We start from the raw sequence: 21464 nt of genomic DNA, 5'->3' as shown, positions 1-21464 counted from the left end.
GCTAACAGAAACGTAGAGACGCCATCAAGGTATCAGTAATAGAAACAGCATCAAAACACAAAGCTATTGCCAAGTGTTTTGATATTCTTTCTCTTTTGTATCATAGTCAAACATAAAAACATGTTCCCTGTTGTCACAATATGAAACTCAATTAATGAGCATCTGAATATGATATTTCTATCACTTTCCCTTTCAATGCTGTCCCCAGAAAAAATGAGCCAATCAATGGGCATGCTCTTGAGTGCGGGTAATTAATACCTGCACTCAAATTAATGCACTGTGCATGTATCTGTGAAAAGTACATGTAGATATATATTGCTGTTGATGTAGATTCATGTAAGGAAAGAGTAGGTACTATAGAACATGTATACACATTCTCTTGGATGTCCTAACTGTGTGCTGAAAGAATAGTTTTGATGTTTTTATGTAAATTCATAAAAATCCACCATGTTTAAAACTAACTATTTATTAAGTTAATTCTTCTGTAATGAAATGAATGCATTAAAAAAAACTTAATATGGTAAATAAATGTGTGTTAACCAAGTAAAATTTGAAACATGTATTTTTGTTTATTAATTTTCTTAATTTACAAGACTGTAAGAGACTGTTTCAGAAACATTAGTGTAAACAATTTATTATTATTTATACTACAGTGTAACTTCTGAAAACGTACACCTGTGGGACTTGACAAAAAGTTCGGAATTTGGAAGTTTCCGTAATTCAGAAGTTTGGAATTATCTGAACAAGTAGAAACATTAGTCATCAATTGTTTAACAAGGACAAATATATGAAGCAGATTAAATTCATAAAATGGCAAAATTATAGGACCTTTAAAAAGTTTATAACTTAAACTATATTAAAATCCTTATAACCTATAACTGAGTTTTTTGATACTTAAGCATAATGTTAATTATTTAATATATTTCATGTAATACCAGCTATTAACCTGTATTTTTAGCTCACCTGTCACAAAGTGACAGGGTGAGCTTTTGTGATCGCTTTTGCGTCCGGCGTCCGTCCGTAAACTTTTGCTTCAAATGACATCTCCTCATAAACCACTAAGCCAATTTCACCCAAACTTCACAGGAATGTTCCTTTGGTGGTCACCTTTTAAAATTGTTCAAAGAATTTAATTCCATGCAGAACTCTGGTTGCCATGGCAACCGAAAGAAAAAACTTTAAATATCTTCTTTTAAAGAACCCAAAAAGCTAGAGCTTAGATATTTGCCATGAAACATCTTCTAATGAGTGTCTACCAAGTTTGTTCAAATAAAAGCCCTGGGGTCAAAATTGGCCCGCCCCTGGGGGGTCATTGATTTTCCCAGACCCTATATGCATATAGTAAAAACTTAAAAAATCTTCTTTTAAAGAACCCAAAGAGCTAGAGCTTAGATATTTGGCATGAAAGATCTTCTAATGAGTGTCTACCAAGTTTGTTCAAATAAAAGCCCTGGGGTCAAAATTGGCCCCGCCCCAGGGGGTCATTGATTTTCCCTATATGCATATAGTAAAAACTTAAAAAATCTTCTTTTAAAGAACCCAAAGAGCTAGAGCTTAGATATTTGGCATGAAACATCTTCTAGTGAGTGTCTACCAAGTTTGTTCAAATAAAAGCCCTTGGGTCAAAATTGGCCCCGCCCCAGGGGGTCATTGATTTTCCCTATATGCATATAGTAAATCTTAAAAAATCTTCTTTTAAAGAACCCAAAGAGCTAGAGCTTAAATATTTAGCATGAAACATCTTCTAATGGGTGTCTACCAAGTTTGTTCAAATATGAGCCCTGGGGTCAAAATTATATGTGTATAGCAAAAACTTAAAAAATCTTTTTTGAAAAAAAAACAAATAGCTAGAGTTAAGATATTAAGCACAAAGCATCTTCTAGTGAGTGTCTACAAAGTTTGTTCAAATAAAAGCCCTGAGATCAAAATTGGCCCCATCTCGGGGGACATTGATTTTCCTTATATGTGTATTATAATAGCAAAAACTTAAAAATCTTCTTTGAAAAAACCCGAATAGCTAGAGTTTAGATATTAAGCATGAAACATTTTCTAGTAAGTGTCTACAAAGATTGTTCAAATAAAAGTCCTGGGGTCAAAACTGGCCCTGCCCCAGGTGTGTCATTGTTTTTATCTATATGTGTAAAGAAAAAACTTGAAAAAATCTTCCTTTAAAAAACCCAACGAGCTAGACCTTAGATGTTTAGCATGAAACATCTTCTAATGGGTGTCTACTAAGTCTGTTCAAATAAAAGCCCTGGGGTTTAAACTGGCCCCGTTCCAGGGGCCTATATACAGGTGAGTGACTTCAGGGCCATCATGGCCCTCTTGTTTGTTATCAAATTATACTTTTCAGTTACTAAATGTTCACACTTAAACCATGTTTTGACATGCTTGACAGTTTGTTATTCTAATAGGTGTCAATATAAATAGTTTCTGCTAATTGGAATATACTGACATTTTAAAGGTTTTACAATCTCAAATATAATAATCTCAAATATAATATTCTTTCACACCTTTTCCAATTTCTGGATTTTGGAAGTAAATTTGAATTGATATACCCAAAACTTTACCAGAAAATCATTCGGAATTCAGAATTTAGAAGTTCCGTTATTCAGAGGTATTTATTACATAGAAAACAGAAGGAGAAATTTCGGGACCCTGAAAAATGTTCGGATCTCAGAAGTTTCCGGATTTTAGAAGTTCCGGAATTCGGAAGTTACACTGTATTATAATTTATATAAATTATGTTGTAAAAATGATCCTACTTGATCATATCATTCAATGACAAGACATGTGGATGTAAAGAAAAAATTTCATTAAATTTTCAGCGTGGTTATGATGAGCTACAGGGTATTGTGCCAACATGCACGCAGACAGATACCCTAGGTCCTTCCAAACTAAGCAAAGCTACTATTCTTCAAAGATGTAAGTTGATAAAAAAGTGAAAAAACAGTTCCTTACATGTACATGTATATAATAAGAGCATTAATTACACTTGCAAAATAAGAATTTTTTTTTTAATTTATGCCTCTGTTGCTCAGTGGTTGCTAACTTTGAATTGCTTCCCTTCAAAACTGTTGGCTCTAGTCCATATAAAACCTTCAGATACTTCCATTGAAGGAATTTGTCCACCTAGCATACAAAAAGTCAAGGTTTTTTCTTGCTTTATAAAATGCACAGATTCAACTTTATATCTTCCACCACCAGTAAAGCTGGAATGTTGGCACATTAACAATGTTAGTATGACTTAAAATATCTGATTATCTGTATGCCTAGAATACATCAGTAATAGACATAATAAGATACTGTAATTTAAGACAACTGCTTATGAAATTCAGCTTATGAAATTCAGACTGGAATTCACCTTTGCTTTTTGAACATAAAAAGCTTATAATTAGGTATCATGACTTAAACAAAGTTAATAAATCATATGATCCAAAATAGCAAATTATGCCAGTGACAAAATTTAATCTTTGTATTCATTATATGTTTTTATGCCCCCGGGCATATAGTAATTGAACCGTCCGTCTGTCCGTCCGTCTGTCCGTACGAGGTTAACCTAGAACGGCAAGTTGGATTTTTCTTAAGTTCTACCTGTACCAATGGCTTCTTAGTTTACACACTTACTAATCAATACAAAGTACATGATCTGGTCAAGTTACATAACTATGGCTTCCATATTTACCAAGTTATTGCCCTTTTCAGCACTTAGAAAATGAATAATGGTTAACCTAAAACTGCAAGTTGGAAATATCTTAAGTTCTATCTATACTAATGGCTTCATAATTTCCACACTTATCATTCAAAGTACATGATATTGCCAAGTTATATAACTGTGTCATCCATATTTCCCAGTTATTTCCCTTTTTTCACTTTGAAAATAGGGCCTTGTCTGGTTAACCTATTCCGGCAAGTTGGATTTATCGTAAATTTCTCTTAATTGCTTAATTTATTTAATGATATCTTGCATATTTGGTAGGTGGATACCTTTAATGGTCATCTAATTTTTTGTGGAGTAAGTGGTCTCTAGGGTCAAGGTCACTGGTTTAGATAATAAATTTAAACATTTTTGCTTATACAGCCTTTATTTTTTGGTTGATGTCTTTCATGTTTAATACAAACATGCCAAGGGAGATCTTCCTTCTTTGGGTATAGTAAGGGGTCATTTGGGTCAAGGTCAATGTCACCAATGTCAAGGTCACCAATGTTAAAAAAAGATTTTTACATTTTTACAGGTGTATTAACCATATTCTACAGACAGATGTCATTTATAATTGATAGGAACATAAAATATGATGGAGTTAGTGGTCAGTTGGGTCAAGGTCACCAGTGCTAAAAATAGATTTTTGTGTCGCCTTGAAAAGGTGACATATAGGGGTTACTTTTGTCGGCGGTGTTGGCGGCGGCGGCGTCTGTGTCGGCGTCGTTGTCGGCGTCCGCTAAAGCTTGTCCGGAGCATAACTCAGTCACTTTAAGTCTGATTGACTTCAAACTTGGTATGCATGCTTCTTTCAATAACCCGAAGTGCAGTGCACAAGGACCGGTACTCTGCAGTTCTTATTTTTTGAGTTATTGCCCTTTGTTAATTTTCATACTTTAATTTTGTCCGGGCCATTTCTCTTCAACTAAAAAAGCTATGGAATTGAAACTTCATAAGATGATAGATCTCATTAAGAAGAAATGCAGTGCACAAGAACCAGTACTCTGCACTTCCTAATTTTTGAGTTATTGCCCTTTGTTAATTTTCATACTTTATTTTTGTCCGGGCCATTTCTCCTAATGTATAAAAGCCATGGACTTAAAACTTCATAGGATGATAGGTCTCATTAAGAAGAAGTGCAGTGCACAAGAACTGGAATCTGCATTTCTTATTTTTTGAGTTATTGCCCTTTGTTTATTTTCAAACTTTAATTTTGTTCGGGCCATTTCTCCTTAAGTATAAAAGCTATGGACTTGAAACTTCATAGGATGATAGATCTCATTATTAAGAAGTGCAGTGCACAAGAATCGGTACTCTGCATTTCTTCATTTTTGAGTTATGGCCCTTTGTTAATTTTCATACTTTATTTTTGTCCAGGCCATTTCTCCGAAAGTATAAAAGTTATGGACTTGAAACTTCATAGGATGATAGATCTCGTTAAAAAGAATTGCAGTGCATAAGAACTGATACTCTGCATTTCTTATTTTTGAGTTATTGCCCTTTGTTGATTTTCTTACTTTATTTTTGTCCTGGTCATTTCTCCTCAAGTATGAAAGCTATGGACTTGAAACATCATAGAATGATGGATCTTATTGATAGTACAGAAACTGCTGCTCTGCACGTATTATTTTTTTAGTTATTGCCCTTTGTTATTTTTCATATTTCATTTTTGTCCTGGCCATTTCCCCTAAACTACATTGTTCACAAGGCGACACATCTGACTCGCGGAGTTCTAGTTACATTTTGCTCATACAGCCTTTATTTATTGACAGATATATTTCATATTTGGTAGGAAGATAACTTGCATGGTATTCATCCTTTTGATTGGGGTATGGATCAGTGGGTCAATGTCACTTGTGCTAAAAATAGATTTTTACACTTTTGCCCATACAGGCTTTATTTATTGACAGGTGTATTTCATATTTGATAGGAAGATAACTTGCATGGTATTCTTCCTTTTGATTGAGTTAGGGATCAGTGTGTCAAGGTCACTAGTGCTAAAAATAGATTTTTACACTTTTGCCCGTACAGCCTTTATTTATTGACAGATATATTTCATATTTGGTAGGAAGATAACTTGCATGTTATTCTTACTTTGGATGGAGTTAGGGGTCAATTGGGTCAAGGTCACAAGTGCTAAAAATAGATTTTTACACTTTTGCCCATGCAGCCTTTATTTATTGACAGATTTATTTTATATTAGGTTGGAAGATAACTAGCATGGTATTCTTCCTTTGGATGGAGTTAGGGGTCAGTTTGATCAAGGTCATTAATGCTCAAAATAGATTTTAACATTTTTGCCCATACAGCCTTTATTTATTGACAGGTGTTTTTCATATTTGGTAGGAAGATAACTTGCATGATATTCTATAGGTGTCAGTGGGTCAAGTTCAAGGGTGCCAAGTATAAATTTCTTACATTTATATATATTTGATAAAGTTGAATATTTATCACTTCACAAGTCATAGCAATGACTTGGCAACTTATATATTTCACAATTACAAAATGCCATGACTCTGTCAAGCTATATAACTTGTGTTTACAATTTTTTGGCAATGTTTCTGTCTATAACTGAGTGAATGGGTAAACATTTTTGGAAATATTGTTACTGACAAGAATCGGAGCCGGGGGCATTTGTGTTTAACAAACACGTTCTTGTTAATATTAAAATTATATATCCTTGTTTTAGAATTCCAAGCTTTAAGTTAGACTCTTTGCAATATGAAATATTGTAAATGTAAAATTGAATAATATAACTTTAATTTGTTGTATTGTTCTGTATTTTTGAATGAAGTGGTGGTTATTAAATATTTGTATGAAAGCTATGTTAGATAGATTTTATATTGTTTTCAGCGATTGATTACATTCAATTTCTGGTACAGCAGAAGAAGAAGCAAGAAGATGAGCTGGACTCTCTTCGTAAAGAAGTCATGGCACTGAAGATAATGAAAGCGTTAGTTTTGTATTCATGTATTTTATACAGTTTATTGTGCTACTGGCAAAGAACAAAAGTTTAAGGAATATCACAATTTTGTGGCTCAATTTGGTCATATTCCAAAATGAAAAGAGTACTTGTATCATATTTTCCATTTCTTGAACAAAAGTCAAAAATCTGTAACAGTAAATAATCTTAGTTCTTCAGTCAGTAAGGTTTATATGTAGCTGAACTTTTTATGTGGCTTAAAAAAACACATGGGAGAACAATATATTGATATCTGCAATTTTGTGTCTGGTCTGAATTATTTGAATATGTGAAAAAATAGGTTGATTGACAACTAAAATGAAAACCTGGTTTCGTTCACTTGTTACTATATGATGGATCATCCACACCTATATGATGAATCATGGATGATTTAAAATATGTTTTGGACACATTTTTATGCCCCCGCCATGTAATGGCCGGGGCATATAGTGTTACCCTGTTCCGTCCTTCCGTCATTCCGTCCTTCCGTCATTCCGTCATTCTGTCATTCCGTCATCATCAGTTTCCGTTCATTATCTTAGTAACGGTTGCACATATTCAACTCAAATTTGACATATGGATATGTCATGAGGAAATACAGGTCAAGTTCGAATTTGGTCATGGTTCGATGATTTTTGGCAGAGTTATGCCCCTTTTACTTTGAAAATAATATGAAATTTTCAGTTTCCGTTCATTATCTCCCCAATGGTACAACACATTCAACTCAAATTTGACATATGGATATGTCATGAGAAAATACAGGTCAAGTTCGAATCTGGTCATGGTTCAACGATTTTTTGGCAGAGTTATGCCCCTTTTACTTTGAAAATAATATGAAATTTTCAGTTTCCCGTTCATTATCTCCCCAACCGTACAACACAATTCAACTCAAATTTGACATATGAATATGTCATGAGAAAAATACAGGTCAAGTTCGAATTTGGTCATGATTCGATGATTTTTGGCAGAGTTATGCCCCTTTTTACTTTGAAAAATAATATGAAATTTTCAGTTTCTGTTCATTATCTCCCCAACGGTACAACACATTCAACTCAAATTTGACATATGGATATGTCATGAGAAAATACAGGTCAAGTTTGAATTTGGTCATGGTTTCGATGATTTTTGGCAGAGTTATGCTCCTTTTTACTTTGAAAATAATATGAAATTTTCAGTTTCTGTTTATTATCTCCCCAACAGTACAAACACATTTCAACTCAAATTTGACATATGGATATTTTTTTTTGGAATGCCAAGGTCAAGTTCGAATTTGGTCATGGTTTCAATAATTTTTGGCAGAGTAATGCCCGTTTCACTTTGAAAAAAAATATGAAATTTACAGTTTCTGTTCATTATCTACCCAACAGTGTTACATATTCAACTCAAATTTGACATATGGATTTGTCAAAGGAATGGGCAGGTCAAATTGGAATTTTGTCATGGTTCGATGATTTTTTGGCAGAGTTATGTCCCTTTCACTTTGAAAATAATATAGATACATCTTAGGAATAGGCAGTTTAAGTTTGAATTTGGTCGTGGTTCAATGATTTTGGACAAACTTATCTTTCTTGAATATTGGAAAAAAATTTGAACTTTCAGTTTCAGCACTCATACTTTTGTGGAAATGTATGTAGCCATTATTTTGGCTACAAATATGAAATATGCTATTTTCAAAAGGTTAAGACTGAATAATTTCAGTGCTTTGAACATTGTATGAAAATGGTTTGTGTTACCATTGAAAAGTTTTAAGGGCTTTGAACTTAAAATGAAAACAATAATTTGTGCAAACAAATTTGGAACTAAATATAATTACATCTGAAATTTTGGCTGCATGCGGGGGCATCCGTGGCATGATGACACATTTCTAGTTTAATGAGCCTCTCTTGTAATTGAAAGATTATATTTTACTCTTGTGTAAGTAAAGATGCCAATTTCATATTCCATCATATTATATGAAAGTAAGTAGCTTCAATTCAGGTGGTTTGTATCATAATATACTGGTAGATGGTGTAAACAATGTTAACAACTACCTTGTTGATTTCAGTAATTATGAGCACATAGTAAAGACACATCAAAACCAGCCAGTACATGGTCAGAATCAAGTGTCAGATGCTGCAAAATTTCAAGTGGTTTGTATCATTCTAAAAATTTAAAGATATATATAATATATTTAAAAGAATAGTAAGATTTGTGTACCATTTGAATTAGGTCTGAACCCATATAAAAATGTGTGCAAAATATCAGATCTTTCCCTCTCTGTTTTTTCCAGAAGATTGATTTTTATTTTGCAGAATGACCAAAGACTTAAAATCTTCCAACTGCTTTTAAATCAAATTCAGCTAAGAAATATACTCAAGATTAATTTTTAATTTAATTCTAAGTTTGGATATTTTTCTGCTTTGAGTGCACCATTTGTGTAAAAAAAATGTATTAATTTATGTATTAAATGAAGATCCTTAAGGATGTTCAGCAAGAAGTTGAAACACCTTACAAATGCATGTAATACTCTATGAAGAGGTTTATATAACATGTGTGACATTTCTTACATCATGCACGATGTATACTTTACACCAATTATCTATACTATTTTTTATTTTATTGTAGTATTGCAATAGTTTGTAGACACTTAATGTTTGTTGTGATATACTCAAAAAGTTTTAAATAAAACTTGGTAAGTTTGTTCATCTTTCAAATTAAAAAAGATAATGGTTTTATTTTCACCATGTTTGTTTTTGTTTACTTTCAGTTTAAACAGATAATGGATGCATTATTTTGCACGTTCAATGCCAACATCTCTGTGGCAAACTTTGCTGAGTTATCAGCTTGTGTGTTCAGCTGGCTGGAGGAGTACTGTAAGCCTCAGGTAAATTTCTTCATTTATTGTAATTATCCTTCCATCTAGGGACTTATTAACTTATCTCATTATCTCCCAGTTTTTATACGCCCACACAACAAAGTTGTAAGGGGGGGTATACTGGAATCAGCTTGTCCGTCCGGACGTCGGTTTTTCCTTGTCCGCCCAATAACTTGAGATTCCTTTGACCCACAGTCTTCATATTTGGCATGGAGGTTAGTCATGATTAGTAGATGACCCCTATTGATTTTTAGGTCACTGGGTCAAAGGTCAAGGTCACAGGGGCCTTGACTTTAAAAAGCTTGTCCACCCAATAACTTGAGATTCCTTTGGCCCACAGTCTTCATATTTGGCATGGAGGTTAGTCATGATTAGTAGATGACTCCTATTGATTTTGAGGTCACTGGGTCAAAGGTCAAGGTCACAGGGGCCTTGATAAAAAAAAGCTTGTCCGCCCAATAACTTAAGATTCCTTTGACCCACAGTCTTCATATTTGGCATGGAGGTTAGTCATGATTAGTAGATGACCCCTATTGATTTTGAGGTCACTGGGTCAAAGGTCAAGGTCACATGGGCATTGACTTAAAAAGCTTGTTTGCCCAATAACTTGAGATTCCTTTGACCCACAGTCTTCGTATTTGGAATGGAGGTTAGTCATGATTATTAAATGACCCCTATTGATTTTGAGGTCACTGGGTCAAAGGTCAAGGTCACAGGGGCATTGACTAAAAAAGCTTGATTTTAAAATTTTCACATTTGAAGCATGAAGAATACATATCTTAGCAATGCACTGGCTTAGTAACCTCAGATTTGGCAGGGTGGTTGTCCTTGAGTTCTAAATGACCACTGTTGATTCTGACAAAGTGGTATGTGGGGGTATTCACGCCATGACGGTGGCAGTTCTAGTTATAAAAGTTGGCTTGATAATGGAAAAAATTATATTATGCATTGAATAGAAGGCAAAATTTTCAAAGGAAAATATTAATTGATTTGTTGTTTCTCTCATTTTATAGTGATTATGAAATGAACCTTGTAACATATTGTTCATTGTGGAATAAGATATCTACATTTTATTTATCACACAGTCAGAATTGACTCATCACATACATGTTATGAGTTGTTTAGATTTTAATCTTTAACCTAATGCATTTGTTTGAACTTGTCTAGTTTTTTATATTCCTGTGTCGAAGGTGTTTAACTAGGGTTCAATGTCACATATAAAATGTGCTGATAGTGTGTTTCCTGATATTTCATGAATAACAAGAATATTTTTGATTCATTTGTATACATGTTACTTGTAACATACTTAGTACAACAACATGATTTTTGCATGCTTTGCCTTGGCCTTCCATAACAAAGAAACAAATTTAGCAAATACAAAAGCTATTTTAACGAAGATAAAGACATGTCTGAACTATTTGGGCCAGTTTGATGCAATGAGTATTTCATAAATTTGCTGTGATACAGTGTGTCAAGATGGAAAACTCTTATATTTCAAAAACTAGATAGAGGTCATTCAGAAAATTAGGACAGAAATTGTAAAATAATTGGGGGTTAAATTGCGTACTTCAGACCAGATTACCCCTGCCTAGTTACTCTTCTATTTAATAGACACAAGTTATGCTCTCAGAAAATGAAAGGAGGACTTACCCTACGCGTGTACTTTGCATATTAACTCACATTATAATTGTTGTTAGTAACAACCATAGTGTTGAAGCACCTCTCAGAAAACCATCTTTTATTAAGATGTAACTGTCAGTAGATTGTTTTAGATGTAAAGTGAGTGTTGATTTTTATATAATTTTATATTTCAGACATTGAGAGAAGTTGTGTTAGGAATCCTTCGTCAGATGAATCAGCAGCTCAACCATTGAATTATTACAGTGTTACACTGATATATGTCCATGTTTTATCATACATCTTGAGATGGAAATCATTTGAATATAATATACAACTGAGAATTTTTTCTATCTAATGAATTTAAAGTACTATAAGATGATGTGAGTAAAGTGTTTTGGGTGTAACACAAACAAAATAACATTGTGAATGAACTTGTATCTAGCCCTGTCCGATGCTTTCACACACCTAGATCAATAATATGGAGCTCTAATAAAGTGTATATATAAAATAAAAATATTCCTATACAATTCTGACCAACTTAGAACTTAATATTTTAACAATAATTTGAATACCCAATAAAAACTTTTGGTGGAGCAAAATAGTTGCTGAAAATACACTCCAAAAATGGTTGTAAGGTACACAAATTTTATGCATTTTAAGAAAATAGTACATATTTTTTCAGAACTTTATGAAGAATCATGCTTTAACACATATTTAAGGAACAATTTTCTGTTGTGTTTGTTATGAGATCATGTGACTAAATCACCAGCTAACAAACTTAATATGATGTCTTGTTCATATGCATGTGTGTATAGTATATACTTTGAAGGACTTACCATTGTTTACAACATTTACATAATGAGATTGTTAGAATTGAGGTAATGTACATACTGTAAGGGAATTTAGTAATTGGGACAGGTGTGGTAGTTGTGTGTAATCTTGATAAGAATTAAAGGAAAAACATAACTGCAATGTTTCAAGATCCATTTTTAGCTTGACTATACGAAGTATATGGAGAGCTGTCCTACTCGCCAAGGCATCCTTGTCCAGATTTCAGATTAAAGTTTTGGTGCAGTAAAATATTTTTCTCTTTATTTCTTAAAGGATCAACAACATACTTAATCTATATGTTCCTTATCATCAACCACATCTTATGCGACAAGGTTCATAACTCTAGCACCAATATTTTCAGATTTATCTCCCCTTGAACTTTTTCTTAAAAATACTATATTTTACTGTTACTTCTTTATTTTTTAGAATCAACTTCATACTACAAAAATATATTCCTTATAATCAACCACATCTTATGTGACATGGTTCATAACTCTAGCACCAATATTGCCAGAGTTATCTCCCCATAAACTTAGATTTTTTTTTACTTGGAAAATATTATTTTTTACTATAACTTCATTAGTTTTAAAGGTATCTACTTCAAAGACTTATTCCTTATCATCAACCACATCTTATGTGACAAGGTTCATAACTCTGGCAATAGTTTCAGATTTATCTCTCTTTGAACATAGGATTTTCTTAAGAAATAATATAACTTTTTTACTTTTTAAGGTATCTACTTCAAACTTCAAATACATATTTCTTATCATTACACACATGTTGTGTGACAAGGTTCATAACTCTAGTGTGACTATTTCCAGAATTATACCCCTTTGAACTTGGAATTTATGTTAACAAATGCTATTTTTTTTACTATAAGTTATTACATAATTATACATAATTGATTTTTTTCATAGTTTTGTCTTCCTTACTACGTCCAGTATTTTATTAGTCGAGCTTCGCTGTCTCCTATGACAGCGCTTGTTTGTATTGTAGGATATCATCAAAAGATGTTAAATTTTAAATAAATGCCTAAATTCAAATTTCGTAGTTGCTTACTGTTCTCCTGTTTTGCTAGCTTTTATTACAGAATGTGGCTTTCATCACCTTTCTTTTGTTTGTTGATTTGTTTATAAAAATATTGTTCTTTTTCTTTCATCCAAATAATACTATAAAGAAAGATTTTACATATATTTAAAGTATTTTATGTATGAAACTAATTTACTGAAAATATGATGTTTTAAAAACATTTTAAATAAAAGATTATATATCAAATAAGTGGGAGTGGGCATGTACATGTATAGTATCCAAGCCATGCACCGACTGCCTGTGTCCCAGGGATCACTTAAATTTATTTTTAGCAAGAAATCTTGTTAAAAACTAGAGGCTTAGAGGAAATGTAGCATTGATAAGTTGTTGTTTACCAAGTGTGTTCAAATTATACCCCTGTGACTTACATGCAGTCCCTAATTCCTTCAGATTAGCAAAATTGTTTTTTAAATACTTTGTTGGAAACCATATTAAGGCTTAGAGATTTGAATATGAACCCTTCCTTGGTGGTATCAAGAACCCAGTAATTATGTTCATATATTGCCATTGGGGTCAGCATTAACACCCTGTCGATGATCAATTATGCTGCAGTTTTCAGATTTTGACTAAATGTACACTACAGTTATATGTGCAGAATAACATTTGAAACCAAGAATCTCAGTTTCTATGCTGCCAACCTCAAAACTTGTCTAAAACTGATTGTCAGGTGAGCAAAATTGTTATGAGTAAGGATTGCTTTTTTTTAACATCTCATATATCTAGAACAAAAATATTAAAACACATATTTAAATTTCCCGGGTTTAAATTGCCAGTTTTCACCTGTCATCTATGATGTGTATCGAAAATTCAAAACCGGTTCAGGAGACGTTTGAGAAATAAGACTTGCAATGATAGCTTCTACCCGAAGGTTGATGTGTACAAAAAATCATCAGTTTATCTTTTTTAGCTCACCTGTCACAAAGTGACAGGGTGAGCTTTTGTGATCGCTTTTCGTCCGTCCGTCCGTCCGTCCGTAAACTTTTACTTTAAATGACATCTCCTTATAAACCACTAAGCCAATTTCATCCAAACTTCACAGGAATGTTCCTTTGGTGGTCACCTTTAAAAATTGTTCCCATGCAGAACTCTGGTTGCCATGGCAACCAAAAGAAAAAACTTTAAATATCTTCTTTTAAAAAACCGAAAGAGCTAGAGCTTAGATATTTGGCATGAAACATCTTCTAGTGAGTGTCTACCAAGATTGTTCAAATAAAAGCCCTGGGGTCAAAATTGGCCCCGCCCCAGGGGGTCATTGATTTTCCCTATATGTATATAGTAAAAACTTAAAAAATCTTCTTTTAAAGAACTCAAAGAGCTAGAGCTAAGATATTTAGCATGAAACATGTTCTAATGGGTGTCTACCAAGTTTGTTCAAATAAAAGCCCTGGGGTCAAAATTGGCCCCGCCCCAGGGGGTCATTGATTTTCCCTATATGCATATAGTAAAAACTTAAAAAATCTCCTTTTAAAGAACCCGAAGAGCTAGAGCAAAGATATTTAGCATGAAACATGTTCTAATGGGTGTCTACCAAGTTTGTTCAAATAAAAGCCTTGGGGTCAAAATTGGCCCCGCCCCAGGGTGTCATTGATTTTCCCTATATGCATATAGTAAAAACTTAAAAAATCTTTTTTTAAAGAACCCAAAGAGCTAGATCTAAGATATTTAGCATGAAACATCTTCTAATGAGTGTCTACCAAGTTTGTTCAAATAAAAGCCCTGGGGTCAAAATTGGCCTCGCCCCAGGGGGTCATTGATTTTCCCTGTATGCATATAGTAAAAATTTAAAAATCTTCTTTTAAAGAACTCATGGAGCTAGAGCTAAGATATTTAGCATGAAACATGTTCTAATGGTTGTCTACCAAGTTTGTTCAAATAAAAGCCCTGGGGTCAAAATTGCCCCGCCCCAGGGGGTCATTGATTTTCCCTATATGTACATAGTAAAAACTTAAAAAATCTTCTTTTAAAGAACCAAGAGCTAGAGCTAAGATATTTAGCATGAAACATGTTCTAATGGGTGTCTACCAAGTTTGTTCAAATAAAAGCCCTGGGGTCAAAATTGGCTCCGCCCCAGGGGGTCATTGATTTTCCCTATATGTATATAGTAAAAACTTAAAAAATCTTCTTTTAAAGAACTCAAAGAGCTAGAGCTAAGATATTTAGCATGAAACATGTTCTAATGGGTGTCTACCAAGTTTGTTCAAATAAAAGCCTTGGGGTCAAAATTGGCCCCGCCCCAGGGGGTCATTGATTTTCCCTATATGTACATGTATATAGTAAAAACTTAAAAAATCTTCTTTTAAAGAACTCAAAGAGCTAGAGCTAAGATATTTAGCATGAAACATGTTCTAATGGGTGTCTACCAAGCGTGTTCAAATAAGAGCCCTGGGGTCAAAATTGGCCCCGCCCCGGGGGTCATTGATTTTCCTTATATATGTGTATATCAAAAACTTAAAAAGTATTCTTTGAAAAAACCTAAATAGCTAGAGTTAAGATATTAAGCATGAAACATCTTCTAGTGAGTGTCTACAAAGTTTGTTCAAATAAAAGCCCTGGGGTCAAAATTGGCCCTGCCCTGGGGGGTCATTGATTTTCCTTATATGTGTATAGGAAAAACTTAAAAAACATCTTTGAAAAAACCCAAATAGCTAGAGTTTAGATATTAAGCATGAAACATGTTCTAGTAAGTGTCTACAAAGTTTGTTCAAATAAAAGCCCTGGGGTCAAAACTGGCCCCGCCCCAGGGGTGTCATTGTTTTCAACTATATGTGTATAGTAAAAACTTAAAAAATCTTCTTTAAAAAAACACAATGAGCTACAGCTTAGATGTTTAGCATGAAACATCTTCTTATGGGTGTCTACCAAGTTTGTTCAAATAAAAGCCCTTGGTTAAAATTGGCCCTGCCGGGGGTAGGGGAGGGCAGATCATTGTTTTTCATTATAAGTGTGTACATCATGAAACGTCTTCTTATAGGTGTCTTCCAAGTTTGTTCAAATAAAAGCCCTGGGATTTAAACTGGCCCCGCTCCGGGGGCCTACATACAGGTGAGCGACCTTAGGGCCATCATGGCCCTCTTGTTTCCTTTACTCATCAGCATTGATATCAGTGATGAATGGATTGATGAAACTGTAGCATGAAACCCTGTCATAACTGTTTAAATACAATGTACCAGATCAACGTGAAACAATCTGAAATCAGGAGGCCAAGAGCTCAGATATTTAGCATTTAATATTCCCTGACGGGCTTTTCAATAATTTATATATGTTATAAATCTTGTAAATGCACAGTGCATGCATCTCTATCATTCCCTACCTGAGATCATTGCCATGATGAACATAAAAAAGATATAAATTTAATCCTTTTCTCAAAGAGCACCCATATATTGATCGATATCTTAAAACGACCTTCAGCTTTTATTTTTTGTTGGAAAAACAATTCTGTGTTGTATCAAACTAAACATTTCAATATTTTTTTTCTTGAAAAAAAGTGCATCATATCACTGTTTAGCCTTCTTCAGAACAACGTCTTGAGAGCTATTTTTAGCGCATAAGTCGCACATGGTCGCGCTCGTTTCTAAAAATGTAGATGGTCGCGCTAAATACTAATTTACATAAAGAGAGCGGACTGGTAGATTAGAGATATCCTTATTGTTTATGTATTTATCGTCGGCAAATTTCATTTTCCATCTTAATTATTTTGATTTGAAAATAATATGAAACGATTTATCTAAAAATAACATTTAACCTTTAGAAATACTGCTTTAAATATTTGGTTTTAAGGTATCTGGCTTCTTATACTCACACTTGATTCATCCAGGTGAGCGATAAAAGGATCACGATTATATTTATTTTATTGAACACTGACATAAATTGTGAGAATTCCTACTCTTGCTTTTATGATCTTCTCTCCCTTACCACACACACACTTGAATTGTCATAAATAACAGACAACGTTAAAGTTGGACTAAAGATATGGCAAGCCTAATTTGCAAACATCTTAAGTAGTTTCCAATGTCATCTAAACATGAATACAACTTTATCATTGATTGCAAAAGCGAGAGATAAAACTGTTCTTGAGGAATGTTATGAAAATTAAACGCAGTTTTGACAGGAAGTAAATTTGTAACGTATCTATAGTAATCTTGTTTGTTCTTTTTTTTTTGCATCTCGTATGACATGGAATGTATCAAATGTGAAACTGAGGTTTTATGTTTCATACTGGGAAGATGAAATTTTATATGATCATCGTATATGAAGTGTTCACAGCTCGATAAAATACACAAGTTACTGACTTCCGGATGGGAAATAATGTGGGATGTAGAAAATGAAAGGTATGTTTTGGCTTTTCTTTTCATTTGTTAATATTTACAGGATACTTGCATATAATGAGATTGATTTAATCAACAAATGTTCTGTTGGATTTCTGTTGTCATAAATTTCACAAGGCACGTGATGTAAACTGTAGCTATATTTTATCTAAACGTGAAAGTTATTTGAAACGCCTTTATTATATTTTTATGTATACTTGTACTATATAATAAACGGTATGACGAGGATATATTGTTAGATGTGTGTAGAATGAATGTCACAGTTTCTATGTAAGGTTACTTCCACGACATCAACGCCTATTGATGTTTATATAACCTTTTATTTGAGTACACATTATTAAAAAATTTAAAATAAAGATAACGATAAGTGATTGATAAGATTCACAGGACAGCGCCCCATGCTAGTTTTACAGACTTGATAGGAATTGAATATTGGCTGTTAATTGTGCGGTTAAAACTTGAATATGTGGCCTTTTATCACAAAGACAACCTATGACATCGTATGTTAGCAGTGCAGGAAAGCATCAAAAATATTTCTCTATAATTAGTTCGAACCCCTCTTAAAGCCAATATAAAATATGAATGTCTTACATAGACTAACTTGTCCACATTTACTTAAAACGAAAATATATCCAAAAGATAATTAAATTGAAAATAATATTTTTGTGCGCTTCGATCTTAGTCCAAATCTAAACTTCATTTTTGGGTCATTTTCACAACTAAAAGAATACAATTTTTGCACATTCAAGTTATTAGTCAAGACGGATATAAATCTAAAAAAAAAATCCAGTCCTGTCATATAAAAAAACACCTTACAAATGTTTTTTTTTTATGGTTGGAGGCCTTCTTCTACCAGTAAAGTTGCTATGAACAGTGTGGTTCAGGAACGTACGTCATAACACGCATGTGAAGTGTGACAGTGTCTGCATAAACATCATTCTTTCGAATATATTTTATTTATTTATTTATGTTGTATAATCTTTTAGATTCGAAGATAGCGGGAATTTTGCTAGGTGCAGTAGCTGTATTTGTTCTGGTAGCCGTACTGTTATACATTCTAATAAGGTAACTGGCCATAGTTTTTGTTACGTTTATTAATACCTAAGTGTTGCATTAATCATTACGAGCTTACTTAAAATTGAATAATATTTTATCAATCAGAATAAATTCATGTCGTAACACCAGAACTTTATAAAGACGATCGTCTTCTTCTTTGCAGTAGTAAACAAATATATGGGCGCGACAAACGAACAAATAGTCCGAGATATATTATTTTGCGTTGGGATATTATGCCTATAATGTTAGTTTTACACAATAGTTAATTATCTTTATTTACATAAAAATAGGAATGAACATGGGCGATGAAGTATCAGTCACTATCAAAAGAAAGGTTTTTAAGTTAGGGCTGCGATAGTGTGGTCAATTTATTTTTGTCATTACAGCTACATACTGTGGAGAAGAAAACCAGAAGCTGATCGCAAAAATCACTGGCTTAACTGTTTATTCAAATGTAGTCTAAGAAAACACAAAAATGACAATTATAAAAACGAAAAGGGAAATGCCAGTTACGTGAATAAATCGTTTACAACTATAGAACAGGACGATGTTGTCACCAACAGTGGCAGTTACGTTAATAAATCGTTTACAACAACAGAACAAGATGTTGCCATCAACACTGAAGGTGTCACGCTAGAAGTACCAAGATCTCCAATAAGAAAATCTGCAGAAACATATTCCATAGTTGACCTTAATGAAGATGGTTGAAATATTGTTGTATATATTTATTTATGCGTGTTCTGGGCTTTAGAAATAATCTAATTAAAATTGAGCGAAGGTGTCCTCCAAGATGAATATGACAAGCAATGGGTATATTTTACAAACATGCAAATGCACATCTGAAATGACTCATTACTTTATACAGAGATTTATATTAATACATTTTGTGTAGGATATATTCTCATGCTTCATTGTGCAGTCAGTTACGGATATGGACACTGATAGGGAGTATAAAATAAGTGTTTATCATGCCTACTAAAAGAAGTATTTTATGTTGCAAACTGTATACTAAGGGAGATAACTGTTATTGCTCTATATAAAATTATGGTTATATGTTCAGTTTAAGAACAACTGCAAAAAGCAATCACAGATTTTCAATAATGCTCCTTCGTACCATTGAACGTATCATTTATGTCTGTTATAGTCCAGGTCAGTCATAAATTGTGAATATTTCATCTATGTATATAAATCTCCTTATATTTGTAAACTATTTTTGATCTTGCATCAAGTATAATAGGACTTTAACTAATGTAGGTCAGTATTTGTAGTAAAATATTTAACCCCTCACTGCACACAACTAGAGGTAATAAACCATTAAATATCAAATATTTTCACAGGTGTGACAGGATATATTAATATCTTGTTCAGGTAAACAATTCAGATAAATTATATCAAAAATGTATAAAATGTTTGTTTATAATCTTCCAAACATTACCATAGTTAATAAATGCAAGTCAGTGGAAAAGTAAACGATAATCATTATAACTTACTGTCAAACTATTTATGCATATATGTTTTTTATAATTATTTACAACAAACTGACATACTGTAAGAGCTCACATAAGATAAAAGCTGTGATACTGTATTTAACAAGATATGTTTGTAAAACATGTATGCCCCCTATCAGCAGCCAATTATTCATGTGATAAGGTAATTATGCATGACTTCTGACCCAATGATCAAACAATTAATAAGGGTTATCAAGTATCTACTGGTCATGACCTTGACCTTTGACCCCTTGACCCAAAACTCAATAGGGGTCATCTGCTGGTCAAGACAAATCATCATTCAAAGTTTGAAGTTCCTAGGCCTAAGCGTTTTTACTTAATTGATCAGAAACCGTTTTTACTTACAAGGTCAATGTGACCTTGACCAATGACCCCTTGACCCCAAAATCAATAGGGGTCATTTGCTGGTCATGACTAATCACAATGCCAAGTTTGAAGTTCCTAGGCCTAAGGGTTCTTTTATTATTGATCCGAAACCGTTTTAACATACAAGGACAATGTGACCTTGACCTTTGACCCCAAAATCAATAGGGGTCATCTGCTGATCATGACCAATCACTATGCCAAGTTTGAAGTTCCTAGGCCGAAGTGTTCTTTAGTTATTGATCAGAAACCGTTTTTACTTACAAGGTCAATGTGACCTTGACCTTTGACCCCTTGATCCCAAAATTGAAAGGGGTAATCTGCTGGTCATGAAAAATCACCATACCAAGTTTGAAGTTCCTAGGCCTAAGCGTTCTTAAGTTATTGATCAGAAACCGTTTTTACTTACAAGGTCGATGTGACCTTGACCTTTGACCCCTTGACCAAAAACTCAATAGGGGTCATCTGCTGGTCACCACCTATCATCATACAAAGTTTGAAGTTCCTAGGCCTAAGCGTTTTTAGTTAATTGATCGGAAACCGTTTTTACCTACAAGGTCAATGTTACATGACCTTTGACCCCTTGACCCTAAAAACAATAGGTCATCTGCTGGTCATGACCAATCACCATACCAAGTTTGAAGTTCCTAGGCCTAAGGGTTCTTAAGTTATTGATCGGAAAGCATTTTTACCTACAAGGTCAATGTGACCTTTCCCTTTGACCCCTTAACCCCAAAATCAGTAGGGGTCATCTGCTGGTCATGACCAATCACCATACCAAGTTTGAAGTTCCTAGGCCTAAGGGTTCTTTAGTTATTGATCGGAAACTGCTTTTACCTAAGAGGTCAATGTGACCTTGACCTTTGACCCCTTGACCCCAAAATCAATAGGGGTCATCTACTGATCATGACCAATCACCATACCAAGTTTGAAGTTCCTAGGCCTAAGGGTTCTTTAGTTATTGATCCGAAACTGTTTTTACCTAAGAGGTCAATGTGACCTTGACCTTTGACCCCTTGACCCCAAAATCAATAGGGGTCATCTACTGATCATGACCAATCACCATATCAAGTTTGTAGTCACTAGGCCTAAGGGTTCTTTCGTTATTGATCGGAAACCGTTTTTACCTACAAGGTCAATGTGACCTTGACCTTTG

The 21464-nt window shown here is 33.6% G+C and overlaps 2 protein-coding genes across 2 annotated transcripts; both read left to right on the top strand.

The window, feature by feature from the left end:
• Window positions 1–8: 8 nt before the first annotated feature.
• Window positions 9–12102, top strand: LOC132751187 (max-like protein X; the record flags this gene model as incomplete). The annotated part of the gene is given in 6 exon segments (XM_060741325.1): window positions 9–29; window positions 2829–2925; window positions 6554–6653; window positions 8707–8791; window positions 9409–9525; window positions 11331–12102. Coding segments are annotated over 6 exon segments (480 nt in total), but the record flags the coding sequence as incomplete, so codon positions are not given.
• A 4620-nt stretch (window positions 12103–16722) lies between these two features.
• On the top strand, window positions 16723–19937 carry LOC132751188 (uncharacterized). Its single transcript, XM_060741326.1, has 3 exons — window positions 16723–17384; window positions 18368–18446; window positions 18824–19937. Exons 1-3 carry the CDS (start codon window positions 17378–17380, stop codon window positions 19143–19145), a joined length of 408 nt encoding a protein of 135 aa, XP_060597309.1. The 5' UTR covers window positions 16723–17377; the 3' UTR covers window positions 19146–19937.
• Window positions 19938–21464: the final 1527 nt, after the last annotated feature.

The sequence above is a fragment of the Ruditapes philippinarum genome, unplaced genomic scaffold (assembly GCF_026571515.1).
Source record: "Ruditapes philippinarum isolate M1 unplaced genomic scaffold, ASM2657151v2 ctg4944_1_1_1_1, whole genome shotgun sequence".
Classification (NCBI taxonomy): Eukaryota; Metazoa; Mollusca; class Bivalvia; order Venerida; family Veneridae; genus Ruditapes; species Ruditapes philippinarum.
This window is presented reverse-complemented; position numbering and strand designations above follow the sequence as displayed.

Excerpts from the sequence above, each read along its gene's own strand:
- LOC132751188 (XM_060741326.1), top strand. Across the intron at positions 18,447-18,823 it reads CTGTTATACATTCTAATAAG|CTACATACTGTGGAGAAGAA; the intron begins GTAACTGGCCAT and ends TTGTCATTACAG.